The following is a 21089-nucleotide window of genomic DNA, read 5'->3' as shown; positions in this document are numbered from 1 at the left end:
CATCAACAGAGGTGCGCAGCCGGAACCTGGAGGAGAGCGAGGGGGCAGTCGGTTCGATCATAGCACTTGTGTCTTGCATCATTGTTTCCGACAGACAACGTAGATCAATACACGGAAAATCCAGCGTACGAGCAAAAGCCACCTGTTGACTTGCTTTCGACAATGCGCGAACATTGAAGGTGGCTAAGTAGACAGGCTTTCGAGGTTTGAAAACAGACTTCGAAGTGTTTAGGGTTGTGACTGAACTCGTACGTGCAGAAGCTGCAGCTGAGTGTGATGAAGGGCGAGCAAAACAGCCAGTCCTAGAGCTGGGACCTGCGGAGAAAGTATTCAAATTTGGGTAGGGGAGGGTGAAAGCCTTTGGCTCAAAAGCCCAACCGCAAGGCAGCGGTATAGGACTGGAGATGCAAGTACATTACCATTTTTACGGAACACGTCGCCATACATGTTCCAACCCGCAACCTGGAGGGCCAGGAGACTGTGTTCGTCAGACCCCTACCCATGGACCAACCTGGTATGAGAGACCACCCAGTATAGCTCAATGGGTAGACGAGATACACAAACCGCCACACAACGGTAAGGTCTAGTCTCTTCGTGACGGTTCGATGCCACAAGTGACACAAATTAGCAAACGTGATTTGCGCCTTTGAAATTCGTGCACTAACTTAATCGAGCGTCGGAACTAATACAAATACCGAAGTGCTCAGCATTCCTCACAACCTCCAGTGTTCCTTGATTTGTTAGGGACTCATTTAGGAGTGCACTTTCTGAGGGATGGCTGTGCACCTTGTAAGTGCAAGTCATATGATGTAAGATAGGATGAAAGTGGTCAGTTTATTCAACATGGCTTTTACTTGATCGTCGTGTTCATACCAGTAACCATCTGAACACCTAGATTCCAACGTCCATTTCACTATTTGATCGATGATGAATTTGAACAAGAATGGAAAGTAATGATGTAAATATAACGACACAATCTTCTGAAACGTACTTTGTTGGGCGGGTGCGGATAACGGCACTGAGCAACCAACAAAATGGAATGCACACTTCAGGTCGAGAAAGACCAAAATGACCGAGCGTCTGCATTTGGTGGTCCCCAATTCGCACAGTTTGAGCGCTTGTGCTGTAAGTATCTGCCAGCCAGAAACAAACGACGTCCAGCTAATAACGAGAGGAATCGCCTCCTGAATGGGCCGTCAAGAAGGGCTTCATTAGAATTCAGTCGGCCAACGTGAGTATCTATATCACTTGCCGGAATCACGATATTGGTGCTCGCTGACCAGAGTATCCGTAAAAAATCTCTATAGAAACTGTCTTTCTCAATCTCAGAGCTGTCGTCAGTCGGAAAGTATGCCCATTCAACAAGCAAACACCACTTATTACGTTGAGATGCATTAATCTTGATTGAACCAGTCAACCTAACAACATAAAGATGACTGTTTTCCGGAATCCAGTCCATTGAGGCAATTCATCTCTAGGGCCAAGCGCAATTCCCATACCGTAGATACCACGAGCAATTGCACAGTGAACAATGAAGTGAGAGACATCTGGGTTCGCTCCAAGAGGCTTGAGGTGAATGACCGTACTGGGGTCTCATATACGTGTTCGGAGACAACATACATTGATCAAAAGAGTGACAGGATCTGAGCAAGAACTACCTCCTGTAGTACAGACGTTGAGAGTGGTGAAATGGAACAGATCCCTTGAAGTTAGTAAGTTTTTATTTTGATTTGTTTTACTGGGGATAATCTCAAATACGGAGCAACCACTAGATGCATGCCAGCTAAATGAATCAGTATAACGTGAATGACATGCTGGGCGGAGTCAGTGAACGAAGGCTTGAGAGGGCGAATGGTATTTCCCGGTTGCCCAGACTGAATAAGGTCGTTTAGTTGACGTAACCCAGCTTGAGGCTTCGACTCAAAAGTCTGACCTACTTGGCAGTGGGTGAAAACAGTGTTTTGTTCAGAGACCCTTTCTCTGGCCTTTCGCTCAACAATTTAACCTACATGGCTGCTGGAGGGCTGCTTTCACCGTAGGACGCATGGGTTAGGCATAATTTCTGACTCCTCGAACGGCTGCGCACAGTAGGTGCCTTTTGCACAGCACCAGAGGGTAATCTGATCAGCTGTAATCTTTGTATCCATACACCACACACAGTGTTGTTGATTTCCGACAAAGGTCAAACAGATGTGCATTGTTTTTCGATTTTCAGCGTATATTGGCTTCACTTACAATACGACAACCCCTATTGAAAATTAGAAAGCGCTTATTTGGATTTGTAGCGGTTACTTCGGCCACGGATGCCATCTACCATCATCAAGTGCGACGTTTCGGCCATGTGTCACACCTGCGTAAACATCGTGTACTGAGGCGCATTCTGATATCCGTCTCCTTCAGAATGGCGCAAACTGAGGTGGACAACGTGTGACATAGTAGAAGGTGTGAAAGAGATTGCCAATTATTTGGCTGATGCTGGGGTGGCTCGCTCTCCGTTGAGTGGTCCTCGTGACCCCCTTTGCTTGTGACTGGAGACATTGCAAAGAACGGCGGTTAATCGACTTATCTATCACCTCTTTGCTCTCAGTTTCCTTCCGGATTATCTGATTAAGCGTTTAGGAGTGTGGGTAACTCAGGGTGCTTGCGGTAGCTCATCACCAGGTCCTTTCCACATCCATTGTTTTCTCTTCTCACTTAAAAGCGTTAATCTTGTGTGGCAGTGAAGCATTAGTGTCAACACAGTTACTTCTGTCCCTCCTCTAATGACGCTGATGAACACTGGCCTTTTGTCCATGATGATGGTGACAAACTTTTGAAATCCTCGTTGAGAACAACACGTCAATAGTAAATACTAGTGCTTAACTGCCTCACGATCAGGATGGAATACCTTTCCAGTAAAGATTGGTAGTAAGAGAAAGGGTTGGGACTCAATGCCAAAAGCACCATGTGCTTCAGAGAAACCTTATACAAGCAAGGCGACCACACTTACAGCAATAAAATAAAGACATATGAGTATCATCTCCTAATAAGTCGCTGTAAACAAGAAAACAAGAATGTTTCACTGTATCTGGTTTTCAAGATGTCATGAACTGTCCCGCCAGCAAGCCGTTGGAAACTGGTTAGGCTTGTCTAGTAGATATCCAAAGCTCTTTGGTAAAATGCTTTTATCTGCTTCTTAAACAACTGGTTTATTGTAATACACTATTCTGTTGCGCGCACATTGCAGCCAGTTTATTTATGCCATGGTACAAGATTGTCGAGGACGGAACCTTGGGAGAGGGGGTCATTGAGGCCTTTATGTCAAACGTGCGAAGTTTCACAACTGCAAGGTAGGAGCTCTTTACTGGTTACTTCATAAACATGATCGTTCAACTCTGAATGAAATTTGTCTTTCGCGCCACAAGCAACGCAGGTTGGCAAGTCTTACTCGCACTCCTGTAACCGTCACGAAGAGACTGGATCTTACCCTGGTGTGGCGATTTGCTTATCTCGGCGATCCATTGAGCTATACTGAACGGTGTCCACGTGACACTCACATAGTCTATCATACCTGGTTGGCCAATGGCTAGGGGTCTGACGAACACAGTCTCCTGGCCCTCCAGGTTGGGGGTTGGAACAGGTGTGGCGACTTGTTCTATAAAAAATGGTAGTGAATTTCCCGCCAAACACCGTTGCCTTGCGATCGGGCTTTCGAACAAGACTTTGTTTTAGGACCCCAATCGTCCAGGTGGTATCCCATCTCATCCCAACCATGACGTTTACATTTAACATTACTCCCATGCCACATCAACAGCCGCGTGGTGCCATCAGCCAGGTCGCCTTACTGGCTACATACAGCAGGGCGGGTAAGCGAAAACATGATACTGTTGACACAACCCATCTTACACTTTCAGGCTTTCTATCTTCCACCCTCCCCTACCCAAATTTGAATACTTTCTCCGCAGGTCCCAGCTCTAGAACTGGCTGTTTTGCTCGCCCTTCATCACACTCAGCTGCAGCTTCTGCACGTACGAGTGCAGTCACAACCCTAAACACTTCGAAGTCTGTTTTCAAACCTCGAAAGCCTGTCTACTTAGCCACCTTCAATGTTCGCGCATTGTCGAAAGCAAGTCAACAGGTGGCTCTTTCTCGTACGCTGGATTTTCCGTGTATTGATGTACGTTGTCTGTCGGAAACAATGATGCAAGGCACAAGTGCTATGATCGAACCGACTACCCCCTCGCTCTCCTCCAGGTTCCGGCTGCGCACCTCTGTTGATGCACAGGCCACTGCAGCTGGGCATGACGGATTGGGTATTGTATTGAGCGACTGAGCGGAAGCGCCTCTGCTTGATTGGATACTCATTGATAGTCACCTGTGCGCGGTTCGTTTGACAACATCTGTGAGAGAATCTAGAGGACGTGAGGTCCATCGCACCCTGTTTATTGTGTCTGCTTACGCCCCAACTGACTGTAGCTCTGAATTTGCCAAAATCAGTTTCTGTGACGCTCTAGGTGCCCTTCTACAGCAGGCTAAAAGCTCAGATATAGTTCTAGTTGCTGGTGACATGAACGCCCAGGTAGGTCGACTAAGCGCTTCTGATGCCCGATTGGGTGGTCGTCTTGGTTTGGACACAAGACACACGGACAACGGAGACCGGTTACTTCAGATTTGTGCCGATCACAGACTGTTCCTTTACGGTGCGAATTTCCAGAACAGTGGAAATCGCTTGACAACGTGGTGTTCACCGACAAACTAACAACGAATCCAAATAGACCACATCGCCATCAGTTACTGGTGGCGAGGGTCGATCATCGCCTGCCGGTCCTTCCGAAACACCAGCGTGGACTCCGACCATGCGCTTGTACGCTGCTGCTTTTCAGGTGTACGCAAAACGCGTACACCTCGCTTAGCCATTGAGAAGCTGGTGGTCCCAGAAGTCAAACGAAACTATCAGAATCAGCTCCTCGAACGCCTTTCTGAAGGTACGGTGTCGGATATAAACGACCACTGGGAAAAAATATCCAAAGCGCTACTCAAGGCCGGAACGTCAGTTTGCGATACAACCCAGCCAACCCCATCCAAGCATTGGATCTCTGATAGGACCATGTCTTTGCTGGAAACCCGGCGACAGACTCCACCTGGTCGCCACAACTCCATCTGGCGCATCATCCGACGCCAGGTGAAAATGAGTGTCCGCGCGGACCGAGAAGCTTGGTAGACCCGAAAGACCGAAGAAGTGGAAGATGCAGAGAATGATGGAAACGTGCGCAAGCTGTTCTACTTGATTCGTTCGACTGGTCCTCGGAAACCTCTTGTCAGCGAAATAATCAGGGACCAAAATGACCTCCTGATATGCAACAAAGCAGAACATTTGGACCGCTGGGCACAGTATTTCGAGCAGCAATTCAGCTGGCCATCTGCTACCTCCAATCCAGAAACCTGGTCTTCAACAGAAAGGTGAACCGTAAATATGGAGCTTCCTCCAGTCTCAGAAGTGTTCAAATGTATTTCTCTACTCAAGCGTCATCGTGCCGCTGGTCCTGACGACCTTCCACCTGCTCTTTTCAGGGATGGCCGTGGATTCCTCAGTCAGTGCCTGTCTACCCTATTTGGGAGGAGGTCGTCCCAGACAACTGGGAAAAATTGATGGTGGTGCCCATTTTCAAAAAGGGTACTCGCAGTGAATTTAGTAACCACAAAGGTGTTAGTTTGACGCCTGTTGTGACAAGACTTCTGGCGTCACTGATTCTTCGTTGTCTTACGTGAGCACCAAGCAAGATTCGAGCGGGTATGTTCAACTTCATCTTTGTTGATGAACAGTTTACAGGTTGTGTTCTTGGTATAAGCAGCAATCATATGGTTGCCTATAAGTCCATCAACAATCCACTACCGGTTTTCTTTCCTGAGCCTTACCAGGTGGCCATTGTCGTCGAGCTTCTGTCGGTAAACGTTAGGTGATTCCTAGTTGTAGTTTGCCTACCTTTTATTGTACATTTCGTGAAAGCCTTCAAGATGTCGCACAGAACCGATTCCACTAGTGCACGTAGCCCACTCTCTAGTTATATACTGCATGTCGCCTTGTGTTTGATGATGTTCGCTAAAGATGCTGTACAGATCCTAGTGGGCAAATCCTAGCGTCACTTTAGCATACTTCAAACGTTTCATTTATGTACTATTCTAAGATGTTTTTGTAGGATACCCTTGAATACTTCAGCCATTTACCCCGAGGACTTTTTCATGAACACTTTTCACTCCTTTCAGTATTTAACTGGGCCTTCTTTTTTGATTGTTTGAGAGCTGAATGTCATTTGTTTGAACCAATGAACTAGGGCTGTTGGTGATAGTTATCCAAGATAGGTGTACATTTCGATCGTAATTAAGCGAAGATTAATCACCTCTCATGTACAGCCTCCGAAACATAACCTTGGCTGGATGCAGAAGAGAAAGTCCGGAAATGTACGGTTGGTGGGTGGACCGTTAACCGCCTTGATAACTGATCTTATATAAGATCGTGACGACAGGTTTGCCCTCTGTGTCATAACTTCAGCGAGTGTTGCATGAGCAGCAAATTTAGCCATTTTGGATATTTTGAATGACGGATTCCCTTGTTCAGATGGATGATTACGGCAAAGACTGATATCTTCTGTTGGCCCCTGGAAGATACTGTGTTCCCAACTTTTAGGACTGACTGTCCAAGCCATCCAAATCGAACTCCAGATATTGTCAAGATCCACATCTGTTACAGTTCTTTCTAGAGAAGGCGTACCGACAACAAGAGACTGAGGTAGCGCACGCAGAACCCTCACACAGCATAATCGGGAAGAATGGCAGACATCTCGGGTATACTGCGGAGTACAAAGTGATGGAAAGGTTTTCTGCTTCGGCAGACAACTGTGCCTTATTTCGGCTTATTTAAGGTGGTGGTCAGAGAATGAGAGGTAGCGAAACGATTATTGGGAAAGAGAGAACATCAAATCCTTTGCAAAAATTGTTGGTTTGGAAGATGAGTTGACCACTTCGAAGAGCGATTCCACTAGACTTCTTCAAAACACTGGAGAAGCTCAGTGAACCTGGATGAAAAGTTGACACCGAACTCGTTTCTCATCAGCAACAGAAATTCAGTACAAGCTTTCATTCTACCAGTGCGACAAAGCACTCGATTCGCTTGATTTGTTCTTTGTGCGCTTTGGAGGTGATGAAGCTCCGGTGAACAGGCTGGTGACCGTACTAGAAACTGTTTGGAACAAAAGCAGAGCTCCGGTAGATTGCAGCCGTTCGGCCATGATCCACTCTTCAGGAAGCGGGCAAGGACATAGTGTAAAACCCATCGTGACACCAGTCTGGTGGCCGTAATCAAGATCCCTTCTGACATTCTGCAGGTTGATAGGTTACTGTGATAGAAAAATGTCGTGGCGCAGGTAGATTAAAAATATCTCCACTTTGAGATAGGTGCTTCATGGTAATCACTCTTTAAAACGCCCAACGGTGGTCAGTTTCTCGCGATTTATTACCTTTCTTGACTCTCAGTCATCAGAAACTATAGCAGTATTGGGTGATCAGGGTTGCCACCTCCAATTATTACCGTGTGAAGGTTCTGAATGTAGATATTCATACAACTTGATGCTGAACCTCCGCCTGAGTTCATCAGCATTGTCCAACCAATCACTGCCGTTCAGTAGATCACCGTCGTTTTGAAGACCAGTTTGGTATGGCCTATTGCTGTCAAATCCGATATCCATTGTTTGGGTCTTTCGACAGTTTACAGTGTTCGTCGCTAAAAAACATTGGTGCATATAAATGAGTGCAGACCTTACCACTGGCGCCGCGCACGTATAGCCATACTGCTTGTACATGAGGAATCGCGTCATCTTACCGCGGGAGCCGGTCAGAAGTAAGGGGCCACCTAAAGCATTCACTTCACCAACTAACATGATTGACAGATGTTCACCAGAACGATGATCGAACGGTATCTCCCATCGGTTGTTAGAGACTTTCCGCTGCTGAGATCCGTCATAGTCAACAACTACCGTGTCCGGACCATCTGGCCGACCTACTAGGAAAATTTTGCTTTCAATTTTCTGCCTATATGACTTTTTATGGCTCAGTTTTACGAGTCCTCTCACTCCCATATTTCGCAGTATTTCGTCTATGATTATCCAGTTCTAAAAGAGGGATGACTATCAAGAATAATAAAGGTGGCTATAGCAGAGATGTGGTTGGGTCCCGAAAACGTTCTCTTATTTGGGCCCACGAAGTGGGCTTGATCCTTTGACCACTGGCTTCAGGCTGTTTGTGAAAACGGGGACATTTGTGCCCACTTTCCAGTGTGTGTTCGAAATACAGTGCTCCAGCGATGGGTTAACTAATTGCTTTCACCTTTTTTGTTTAGGTAAAAAAGAAATGGGAGAATTTGGTTTCTACTACAAAACGAAAGATCCGTGCGGGGCATGTGACTCCGGAATTAGACTGGAATGAAACGAACTCAACCATTGTCGAATTCCTGGCGCAACACAGTCCTCTAATTAAACTTCGCTATGCCAATGCCTGGGCTCAATCGCAGTTTGGTTCCTACGGTTTTCCTACTTCTGGCCCTTCTCACTCAACTAATGCGACATTTAACCAGGACGGTACCCTGACACCTGATGAGACCACTCAAGCTTCGGTTAAATGCGAGCCAATGGTCCTGGCGAACTGCGTGGATCCTGCGTCCAATCGCGATCGAACATCCCAAAGTGATGTTGAAGGAGGTACTGACAACTCCAGTTGTGGCCGGGATATGGACTCAATGAGGACAAGTAGAGAGTAAGTGGTGAATGACCAATAGCCTCATTCAAATACTGAATTTTCCGTATTCATGTTCAAGTCGGCTTCATCTTTGTCTAATCAAATTTCACTGCAAATCCGTTATAGTTTGCTATTACATTACTTGGCCGTGCTTAACCAATGGCCAGCATACTTGGTTCCCTGGAAATTCCGGGTCTTTAAGTACATGGACTATTTGGAATGAGAACCATGGGTGATCAAAGTTCATCTGAACTGATCGATATCTCGTCATTATAGGGTCATATGCGCGTGTTCCTAGTACGCAGTATACCGTTTGCGGAGATGACGGAAACTGGGCAAGAAGACTGAACAGTTTTGCGTATGGGACGAAGAGAGCGATAGTTCATGGCTTGTATGTCTGCAGGGATGCCATCTTCACTAAAGGCTTCGCGGTTTTTCAGCCTATCGAATGCTTAGGTTTGTTCTTCTTTCACTAGATGGCCGCATTCTTGGTCCTACAGCGAAGCCGAGGACTCAATGATGAGTGAAAACGCATGGGAATGCGTGCGATGGAGCGATTGTTTGAAATGTTCCGTTCTCTATAGAGGAAAATGTCGGTAGCTCAGGTAGCGAAGATGGTCGTTGGCTTGTTCGCTGAGCTGGGCAGTTCGATTGCAAACGTTTCATCACCTCGACCGCATGCTGCGCCCTGAGATCCAATCCGTTTTTCAAAGTGTTGTACTACTCAGGTAGCTAGTAGCGGACCAACTATACGTACTTAATGCGGAAACTATGGGAAATCACATACGACAATTCCCATTTGACAGCTGCATAAAAACAATTGACCTGATCTTGACCAAGGCCGTACGCATGGCACGTGATAAAGGTGGTAGCAGCGTAAACAAAGTTGATTGAAAATGTTACGTGTACTTTCACTGATCAAACTAAGCGAAGCGGCTGAAACTTTACTCAAGCAAAGTGGAGATGCTACAAATACTCCTCCCCTTAGGAGAAATGATTTAGAGAAAAATAAAATAAAAGAAGTGTATCAAGCAGCGATGTAGCTCACAGGCCAGTGAACGCGACGACCCGGGCGGATGATGCGTTGTCTTTTCGCTGTACCAGCCGTTGATTTACTTGACGTGGCGTCCGATGGGGTTCCTCTGTCCCGAAATTTGCTTTCGAATGGAGAAAGGTTTCGGGTAAACCCTTACATCAGTACCAATGAACCGGAAACTGGAAGTTTGTCCAATATGGTTAGTCGGCGAGTGTTGTGGAAACGGCCGTAGACCGTACTCACCTCTATTGTCCGACCGAACACTTTCCGAAAGGTGGCATTGGAGAACGTGTTGGTGGGCGAAATGAGCAAGGTTTAGCACACTTGCGAACAAAATGTTCAAACGTACTACGATACCAGCAAAATATCGATTGGTGATTTAGGTGAGTTGAACCGGATGCTGGAGTTATGGCACCGGTACAGATACCGCCGAAAAAACTGGACGACTGAAACCGATGGCGGTTATCTGTTTGTCTAAAGCATCCAACCGAGCAGACAACGTGAAATTCATGGTTGACGCCTCAAGGTTGACTGGACTTGGCTGAATCTCATGAACGCAAGTTGTGGTAGTGTTATATTATCGACATCGAACACGAGGATAGATTGCACATAGCTGGGTAGGCGCTTAAGATAACTCTGTTCAGGCAAGGCATCGCCTAATTCACGACCACCGAAAATGCTACATAAACGCGCAAAAATTGTGAGGGAGTGGAACCGTCTAGTGTTTCACTGCTAAAAGCTGCTCTAACCGTTTGTGCGCGGAAATGCTAGTGCGACTGCTTAATGTACACCGAAGTTGAGGGTAAATGGCTTCTGGCGCAGTAACAATATCGCGCAAGTTCGAGACGACCTCTGGTGGAAGAATGATCAATACATGCTAATACTCGGGAGTGCAAATGGGCCTGAACACGAGTAAACCTGATACGAAGATCATGACGCCAAAAAGGTGGTAGATCTACTTGGGCGGCTTTGAAAAGGCTCAAAACGGTTTAATTAGAGGAGGCAAGTGAAGTACGCATGTTATCATTGAAGATATCAATGTATGGATTACAGTATTGTCGAAAATCAATGGAAGCGCGAAAATTTCCACTTACTGTTTTCTGAAGGTATTTTTGTAGGTCAAATGCATCGTATTTCGCACACCCCTGATCCTGGTTGTCAAACCTAGAATGAATTATTTTACCACCGAAAGCTACGCAAAATGTGATTTTTTGTAAAGGCTTACTACAAGTAGATCCTATCATGCTCCATCATGAGCTGGTAATTACACCTAAGTTTGGTCGTCAAGCCGGCTCTTCAAGGTATAACAAGATCGGTTATTCTGATGGTGTAAATGCGGGGAAACGCCAAGATGCTGGCGTCTAGGTTCAACCGGTTTCAACTGCTGTCTGAGCAGTTCACGGGCTTACATAACGAATAGGTGGGCTGAAATTATTCTGTTGTTGGACTGTGTTCTAATAGATGAGCGTGACAACTGCTCTATCAGGGAATCTAGATCTACAACTTTGTCGCAGATAATGTTTTCCCGGAAAACAAATCTGTAGTCAAACAGCTTAAAGGAGGGTGAAACAGCAAACAGCTAGTAAAAAAAAATATGGTGATTTTAGTACCACGAGAAAAGTCATCGAATATCTACTTCGGTTAGTGGGATTCTGCGGAAAAGCCTCTGTTAAGGGCCTCCAGGTTATTGGCTATAGTGCGACAAATGCGATCAGATGTAGGTGACATATTTTGTAATCTATCACATGTTAACTATATAGTACCTTATCACAGAACTCGTAAAAATTGAATATCTGGATTAAGGTTAGATCTTGTTATCATGTAACCCTAGAAGGGCTAGTCAATCCGTCCGGATAGGACCGCTTTGATCAGGTCCACGAGCAATTTTTTTGGGGGAGGGGGCTGTACTGGTCAAGTAAAAATAACGGAAGCTGTCTGAGAAACCAGAAACTAAAAAAAGTAAATTATTTTGTGAAAACAGTCAAATGGCAGTTACTTGAGGAGTGGGTTATCGAATTGAAGAGTTAAACAACTGATGCGCTTCGTAAAATATGTGTGGCAGTCGTGTATTGAACAACACTGACCTCGTATGAGTTACGACACCGCCTTCGTCACGAAGGCTGGTCAACACGAAGGAAATTGTATTGAACAACACTGACCTCGTATGAGTCACGACACCGCCTTCGTCACGAAGGCTGGCTAATTGGTCAACACGAAGGAAACCAAAGCTTTGTAACGGGATCGTGCAAATCTGAGTACAGTAAGCCTTCCTGGAACACTACGACTCTGTTACTTTCGTGATGTTTCCAGGATAATAGTCTAGTTAATTGAACTGTATTTTACGGTAACGAACTGCAATTCCTTCAGACCACCAGAGGGACTTGTATGTTATCTGGACTTTTACGTCTGCTTCCTACGATCCAATCAGCACAGTGTTTCATATTCCATAAAACGTGGTTGAAAAGTGCGCTTTCAACCTCTCCTTACACTGAGGCTGAATTCTCGTAGGTGCACGGGGAAACAGAAGCATTTCAAATAACCGATACTTTGGGTGAGTACCATGACCTTGTGGTAGAACGTGGCTCGGCTAGTATGGGGTGTGGGATGATCCGTTTTGTGTTTGTAGTAATTAAATCTAAGGCTGTAAAGCACTGTCAATTTGGGGATCCCGCCAAGGGCTGTCTGAATTTGTTGGACGATGCTTTCCTCAGGTGAATGTATCTTATCGACGCAGTTGGCTATGGACGGTGTTAATCTACAGGGATTGGTTTTCGGTAGAAATTTATTGATGCCATTCTGTTAAACAAGGGTTTACTGGTAGTTATCCGTAGGTCACCAAACAGGCTCACTCTAATGGAACTCAAGATACTACATGCTACCTTGGTAAATCGGTGCCTGGAATATGCTGTGACCATTGTACGGCTCACTCTCGTAATGCCACTCCAGGACGGTACCCTGACACCTGATGAGACCACTCAAGCTTCGGTTAAATGCGAGCCAATGGTCCTGGCGAACTGCGTGGATCCTGCGTCCAATCGCGATCGAACATCCCAAAGTGATGTTGAAGGAGGTACTGACAACTCCAGTTGTGGCCGGGATATGGACTCAATGAGGACAAGTAGAGAGTAAGTGGTGAATGACCAATAGCCTCATTCAAATACTGAATTTTCCGTATTCATGTTCAAGTCGGCTTCATCTTTGTCTAATCAAATTTCACTGCAAATCCGTTATAGTTTGCTATTACATTACTTGGCCGTGCTTAACCAATGGCCAGCATACTTGGTTCCCTGGAAATTCCGGGTCTTTAAGTACATGGACTATTTGGAATGAGAACCATGGGTGATCAAAGTTCATCTGAACTGATCGATATCTCGTCATTATAGGGTCATATGCGCGTGTTCCTAGTACGCAGTATACCGTTTGCGGAGATGACGGAAACTGGGCAAGAAGACTGAACAGTTTTGCGTATGGGACGAAGAGAGCGATAGTTCATGGCTTGTATGTCTGCAGGGATGCCATCTTCACTAAAGGCTTCGCGGTTTTTCAGCCTATCGAATGCTTAGGTTTGTTCTTCTTTCACTAGATGGCCACATTCTTGGTCCTACAGCGAAGCCGAGGACTCAATGATGAGTGAAGACGCATGGGAATGCGTGCGATGGAGCGATTGTTTAAAATGTTCCGTTCTCTATAGAGGAAAATGTCGGTAGCTCAGGTAGCGAAGATGGTCGTTGGCTTGTTCGCTGAGCTGGGCAGTTCGATTGCAAACGTTTCATCACCTCGACCGCATGCTGCGCCCTGAGATCCAATCCGTTTTTCAAAGTGTTGTACTACTCAGGTAGCTAGTAGCGGACCAACTATACGTACTTAATGCGGAAACTATGGGAAATCACATACGACAATTCCCATTTGACAGCTGCATAAAAACAATTGACCTGATCTTGACCAAGGCCGTACGCATGGCACGTGATAAAGGTGGTAGCAGCGTAAACAAAGTTGATTGAAAATGTTACGTGTACTTTCACTGATCAAACTAAGCGAAGCGGCTGAAACTTTAATCAAGCAAAGTGGAGATGCTACAAATACTCCTCCCCTTAGGAGAAATGATTTAGAGAAAAATAAAATAAAAGAAGTGTATCAAGCAGCGATGTAGCTCACAGGCCAGTGAACGCGACGACCCGGGCGGATGATGCGTTGTCTTTTCGCTGTACCAGCCGTTGATTTACTTGACGTGGCGTCCGATGGGGTTCCTCTGTCCCGAAATTTGCTTTCGAATGGAGAAAGGTTTCGGGTAAACCCTTACATCAGTACCAATGAACCGGAAACTGGAAGTTTGTCCAATATGGTTAGTCGGCGAGTGTTGTGGAAACGGCCGTAGACCGTACTCACCTCTATTGTCCGACCGAACACTTTCCGAAAGGTGGCATTGGAGAACGTGTTGGTGGGCGAAATGAGCAAGGTTTAGCACACTTGCGAACAAAATGTTCAAACGTACTACGATACCAGCAAAATATCGATTGGTGATTTAGGTGAGTTGAACCGGATGCTGGAGTTATGGCACCGGTACAGATACCGCCGAAAAAACTGGACGACTGAAACCGATGGCGGTTATCTGTTTGTCTAAAGCATCCAACCGAGCAGACAACGTGAAATTCATGGTTGACGCCTCAAGGTTGACTGGACTTGTCTGAATCTCATGAACGCAAGTTGTGGTAGTGTTATATTATCGACATCGAACACGAGGATAGATTGCACATAGCTGGGTAGGCGCTTAAGATAACTCTGTTCAGGCAAGGCATCGCCTAATTCACGACCACCGAAAATGCTACATAAACGCGCAAAAATTGTGAGGGAGTGGAACCGTCTAGTGTTTCACTGCTAAAAGCTGCTCTAACCGTTTGTGCGCGGAAATGCTGGTGCGACTGCTTAATGTACACCGAAGTTGAGGGTAAATGGCTTCTGGCGCAGTAACAATATCGCGCAAGTTCGAGACGACCTCTGGTGGAAGAATGATCAATACATGCTAATACTTGGGAGTGCAAATGGGGCCTGAACACGAGTGAACCAGATACGAAGATCATGACGCCAAAAAGGTGGTAGATCTACTTGGGCGGCTTTGAAAAGGCTCAAAACGGTTTAATTAGAGGAGGCAAGTGAAGTACGCATGTTATCATTGAAGATATCAATGTATGGATTACAGTATTGTCGAAAATCAATGGAAGCGCGAAAATTTCCACTTACTGTTTTCTGAAGGTATTTTTGTAGGTCAAATGCATCGTATTTCGCACACCCCTGATCCTGGTTGTCAAACCTAGAATGAATTATTTTACCACCGAAAGCTACGCAAAATGTGATTTTTTGTAAAGGCTTACTACAAGTAGATCCTATCATGCTCCATCATGAGCTGGTAATTACACCTAAGTTTGGTCGTCAAGCCGGCTCTTCAAGGTATAACAAGATCGGTTATTCTGATGGTGTAAATGCGGGGAAACGCCAAGATGCTGGCGTCTAGGTTCAACCGGTTTCAACTGCTGTCTGAGCAGTTCACGGGCTTACATAACGAATAGGTGGGCTGAAATTATTCTGTTGTTGGACTGTGTTCTAATAGATGAGCGTGACAACTGCTCTATCAGGGAATCTAGATCTACAACTTTGTCGCAGATAATGTTTTCCCGGAAAACAAATCTGTAGTCAAACAGCTTAAAGGAGGGTGAAACAGCAAACAGCTAGTAAAAAAAGTATGGTGATTTTAGTACCACGAGAAAAGTCATCGAATATCTACTTCGGTTAGTGGGATTCTGCGGAAAAGCCTCTGTTAAGGGCCTCCAGGTTATTGGCTATAGTGCGACAAATGCGATCAGATGTAGGTGACATATTTTGTAATCTATCACATGTTAACTATATAGTACCTTATCACAGAACTCGTAAAAATTGAATATCTGGATTAAGGTTAGATCTTGTTATCATGTAACCCTAGAAGGGCTAGTCAATCCGTCCGGATAGGACCGCTTTGATCAGGTCCACGAGCAATTTTTTTGGGGGAGGGGGCTGTACTGGTCAAGTAAAAATAACCGAAGCTGTCTGAGAAACCAGAAACTAAAAAAAGTAAATTATTTTGTGAAAACAGTCAAATGGCAGTTACTTGAGGAGTGGGTTATCGAATTGAAGAGTTAAACAACTGATGCGCTTCGTAAAATATGTGTGGCAGTCGTGTATTGAACAACACTGACCTCGTATGAGTTACGACACCGCCTTCGTCACGAAGGCTGGTCAACACGAAGGAAATCAAAGCTTTGTAACGGGATCGTGCAAATCTGAGTACAGTAAGCCTTCCTGGAACACTACGACTCTGTTACTTTCGTGATGTTTCCAGGATAATAGTCTAGTTAATTGAACTGTATTTTACGGTAACGAACTGCAATTCCTTCAGACCACCAGAGGGACTTGTATGTTATCTGGACTTTTACGTCTGCTTCCTACGATCCAATCAGCACAGTGTTTCATATTCCATAAAACGTGGTTGAAAAGCGCGCTTTCAACCTCTCCTTACACTGAGGCTGAATTCTCGTAGGTGCACGGGGAAACAGAAGCATTTCAAATAACCGATACTTTGGGTGAGTACCATGACCTTGTGGTAGAACGTGGCTCGGCTAGTATGGGGTGTGGGATGATCCGTTTTGTGTTTGATTAAATCAAATCTAAGGCTGTAAAGCACTGTCAATTTGGGGATCCCGCCAAGGGCTGTCTGAATTTGTTGGACGATGCTTTCCTCAGTGTGTCTTATGCTTCTAAAAAAATATAGTTATGAATGATCATTTTACAATGAGCTCTGAGTTCGGACAACTTTCCCCTGTCGAACCTCTAGATAAATTCGTGTTAAAACAATAAGGGGCACCGTTATATCATTACACAGAGTGTTTTCAGCATCGAATGACTAGTTCAGTGGACTTCGATATTTTATAATATTCTGTCAGTGACGCTTATGAAGTGGTGCAAATTCTTCGGCGACTTGTGGCCGGATATATCTCTCATGACATTGCTTCCATAGGCTTCGAAAAAACGTGGCGTAACTTCTGGACCTACGTTTGATTTACTTAGGTTGGCTTAGTTTGAGAGAGTTTCCATTTCGTTTAGTCTCGGCTGCTCCACTTCAAAGGTTTTCCTGTCTTCTCATACTGTAGCGAAACGCCGAAGTTCCCGATCGGATGTTCTGCCATTATTGCGACTAACCAATATGTAATCTTACCAGCCTGATCTACCAGGTGACTTTTCACTGGGTACCTTCAACTCCTGGTTCCTGTGTCCCTTGAATGACTGAAAATTGAAACTGTTTAATTTTTCCATGAATCTGTCCTACCCATTCTCAATTCACAATCGCCATTTTACAACCAGCAACAACACTTTCTGTGCACACCCCCCCCCCCCCCTGGAATCTCTCGTCATTTATTAGCATCACTAGTGCACACTTTTAGATTTGCCGAAGCCAACCGGCACGGTCAAACGAAGCCAAACACCACCCTAACCAGAACCGATTTAACGAGCGAGGGTCTAACTGAGACACGCCGTATTTCCTCGCATATCGACGATCCACAACATATAGACTGTATTGAGAGCAGTTAGGTTGCGTGGATAAGTTAAATTCGTCTAGATGATTCCAGTAAACATTGACTATGGGCTGAAAGTGGCCTAGTCGCTCTAATACTATCATCCCCAGTAGCGCGCTTGCCCCTTATCACGTCTCCACGCAATCTAATTACCTTACGCCCTAAAGTTGAAGGATCGAACTGAAAGGAAATTTCCTTCCTCTGGATGAACTTTTCTGGTTGGGGGCAGTTCGGTTTGTTTGTTGTCACAGTTTTGACTAGAATCTGCACTGCATTCAAGCTACTGCGTGATCTTTTTACTTTGTCACTATCCCCTATTATTTCCAACAAGATTCCAAACGCCGACCGGGCTGCAGAATTCTCCTGCGGCTTCTGGAACCAGCTCCATCAACAGTCATTCACTCTTGTCAGCGAATCCATTCCGTTTATCGGCTCCTGGGCCTGGTTTGAGTGAACCTTCCTATCTGTGGAATTGCGGACCTGAAATTCAAAGGCAGTTGCAGGAACACCTAAACAGGGAGCATTCGATGCGACTGGAAATACTCAGTTTGCAAAAGCGCGCTTGGGAGTTACAGGTGGAGCTTCTGCAACAGGCACTTAATGAACAATCCAGTCGAATTTTGAACGGTTCTAACTCGTTCGTAAATCGGTGATTGTGTCCAAATCTCTTGTCAACTTTGTTCGGTGACGTTTAAAACTCAGTCTCGGTCGCTAGTTCATCGCTCTCTCATACATCATGTACTGTTTTTTTTTTCGTTTTTTGTCTTTCCTTTCTTTTGTACATTCGAATTTTGCTCGAAAAAAGTCTATTAAAAATTGATTTGTTTTTTTTCACCTTCAGTTGAAATGGCCTAGGAGAGCGTGCATAAAGTTCAAAATACTGTCATTTTTTAGTCAGCATCTCGAGATGGAAAGAAATCAGAAGTTACAAGATTGTTATCGTTTCATTTTCTTTCTTCAATCGCACGCGTGAGTGGGCGTTTGGTTTTTCTAGAGGAATGAGATGGTCAACGTTTGCCTGAAAAACGGGTTGGTTGTCCGAGCTTGTTGGAGTCCTGAAAGTCAATACATTCTTGAGAGACCACCCCGAAGCATTTTATCTTAAGAGTTGTTCTTTCTAGATCAGGCAAGTGTATTTCTCAAATGCAGTTTTGTCTCTGTCTCAAACAATCGTATGTCAACCTTCATTAAGGGATAACTCAGGATAGTTCTTTTTGATTTGTGCAGAACGACCCCTCTGTTCAACCAGTCATTTCACTCTTTAGGAACAAGCTCGATACTGCTATGTTCTGGGACCTAAATGTAGAGTGCTTGCATCAAACGTTTATAGTTGAACTCCGCGAGCCCTCAGACCATTTAATGATTCACCCCACTAGTCACTCGGTGTTGGATAACGGTACGTTTCATTCTCCCTCAAAACAACACCAAAGGTCTGCATATCCTCTCACCGGAGAGCCTCCTTTCCCGCGAGGGGAAATCAATAAAGAGCCGGGAAATATTCACTTTGTATAAGCAAAATTTCATGCTACTTTATGTGATACTCTCTGCAATAGCGTTTTGCCATTTAAAATGCAATATAGCAAGTTACTGTTATTGCTGAAGGTGCCAATGGTCCTAGTGAATTGCATCTAAATCAGTTAAACATTAACCGAAGCAGTCGACCGTAGTAGCCTCACTGGCGGTCCAAAGAACATACAGGTTAACTTCCACACAAAGAATCATGTTATCCCAAAGATACAGAGTGGTTTTGATCTGATGACTGTCAGTGACGAGCAACTTTCGACATAGTGTTTTCCTTGTTTGAAGATTGTTTAATGTACACCGTATTTCACGGCCCCTACATTGAAATGGTAAAACTTACATTGTATTCATGTGTTATAAACTATCCCAGGTATTCAGTACTCTATCTTCGCAGTTAGAATACTGGCACAGAATTGTTAACCTAAATAGTCGTCATCGATATCCCTCTCGACGTTTCCACCAACTAGCTGAACTCAACTAAGGACCACAAAGCAAGGAAATCGGTCACGAAATTGGATTCTCTTATGACAACGAAACCAACGTCAATTAGGGTTTGATAATTGGATAATTCATCCCGTATGCTTCATCCGTCAGTTGACAATACAGATGTGCCGTGTTCTAACGAGTAGTTTTGTCCGCATTATCGCGATGAGGTCTAACCGATCTGACATTATAGTGTATCAGCCGGTTAAAGTGATCGTCGGCAAGCAATCCTGAGTCGATGGCGTTGGTCTCTCCAGGACCCGATTGTGTAACTCGAGTTTTTATCAGCTACTTATGAGTAACCCGCTTTAACCACATCTTTCCATTCAGCATCCGCATTCTTGCCACAGCTCAAACCGACCGCAAGCATCGCCTACGTGTTTTGTCTCGCTCTTCCATCCCACGTCCAAAGTTTGCTTACGCAAATTCATCCTGTCTACTCTCATTGTTGTAGTATTTTTACCTAAACTAGTGTTAAAGCCCTTCGCATGTTCATTTGTGTATCTTGATTTCGCTGGTCACTAACCGACATCCACCAACTAGGTGCAGTAAGGGGTTCGAACCCGTTCTGGCGAAGTCCCCTGCCTTCTGGGCATCAGCGCATCAAATCGCAGCACCACTGCGACCTGGTAGCCGTCCCTTGACGACCTGTTTGGTCCTCAGTTTAATACCAGTCCATCCTTCCTACTTATAATTGTCCGCTCAACTCAAACTCTTACGTTACCGATACACGTGCTCGCGTCCAGTCAACAGATTATCTACATTTTTTCATTTTTTCGCTGCCGATCTAATGGTCGTTTTCTGAAACAGTAAATTCCCAGCCCTTTTGCGGTCTGTAATTTCTCCAACTGCTTCCCTACCGACTAATTCGTTTATATCATTCCCTCACTCCAACTGTATGTTGTTATGCTCTCAATGATCAAATTTTGTCGTTTTTGTCCTTGATTCTCCAACTGCTTCCCTACCGACTAATTCGTTTATATCATTCCCTCACTCCAACTGTATGTTGTTATGCTCTCAATGATCAAATTTTGTCGTTTCCTTACTGTCCTTGATTCGCTCTTTCAATGCTAGAATTAGTTGTGCGTTGACGTTATTGACACAGGGACGCGTGAACTCAGAAGCACAGCTATTATCGTCACCCTCGTATCCTACAAATGACAGGATATTTTTCTGCATTCGCAGAGTGAATCGTCAGAAACTATCTGCTTTTCTATTTTGAGGGCCCGGGAGTATTCTTGTTAAACAGTTACCACGAACGAAAAAGCTTTCATGACGCTGAAGTCAGTTTCCACAACTGGGATTCTTCCTGGCACAGATGAACGAAATAGGATGACTGGGAAAACAGGTGCATCTGCTGGGTGTCTTAGGCACACTTCACGCATACGGGTAAACACTTCATTACGTGTTGAAATTCAAAGCGGTTCTATCAGGTCAACCAAATATTGGATTTTACTCAATTAGTTTGTCATTCTGCCCAACCTAATTGCTGATTTTGGGTTACCTGTAGTCAACGGTGATGAAATTGGTCAAAAAGGAGTGATATGTATTTGTAATGCACTACTCATAAGGTTGCTGAAAATTCGTCAACAGCCTACGAAACACCACAAACGAGTGATTCGGCTGGGTTCCAGGTGAGCCTCTCGAAAAATCAAATTAGTTTGCAAATGAGTGTATTTCTC

General features: G+C 44.9%; 1 protein-coding gene across 1 annotated transcript in view; it reads left to right on the top strand.

Annotated features, from left to right (window-relative positions):
• Positions 1-18129, top strand: part of T265_04759 (hypothetical protein) — a gene marked incomplete at both ends in the record, with an annotated part of 22653 nt that extends 4524 nt beyond the window's left edge. Inside the window, 2 exons of the mRNA XM_009169584.1 lie at positions 8372-8784; positions 17735-18129. Of these exons, the coding sequence (XP_009167848.1) occupies positions 8372-8784; positions 17735-18056 (735 nt within the window). The remainder of the gene's footprint in view (positions 1-8371; positions 8785-17734) is intronic.
• Between the last annotated feature and the right edge of the window lie 2960 nt (positions 18130-21089).

The sequence above is a fragment of the Opisthorchis viverrini genome (assembly GCF_000715545.1).
Source record: "Opisthorchis viverrini unplaced genomic scaffold opera_v5_82, whole genome shotgun sequence".
Classification (NCBI taxonomy): domain Eukaryota; kingdom Metazoa; phylum Platyhelminthes; class Trematoda; order Opisthorchiida; family Opisthorchiidae; genus Opisthorchis; species Opisthorchis viverrini.
The sequence above is the reverse complement of the archived record's forward strand: the minus strand, read 5'-3'. Positions and strand labels throughout refer to the sequence as shown.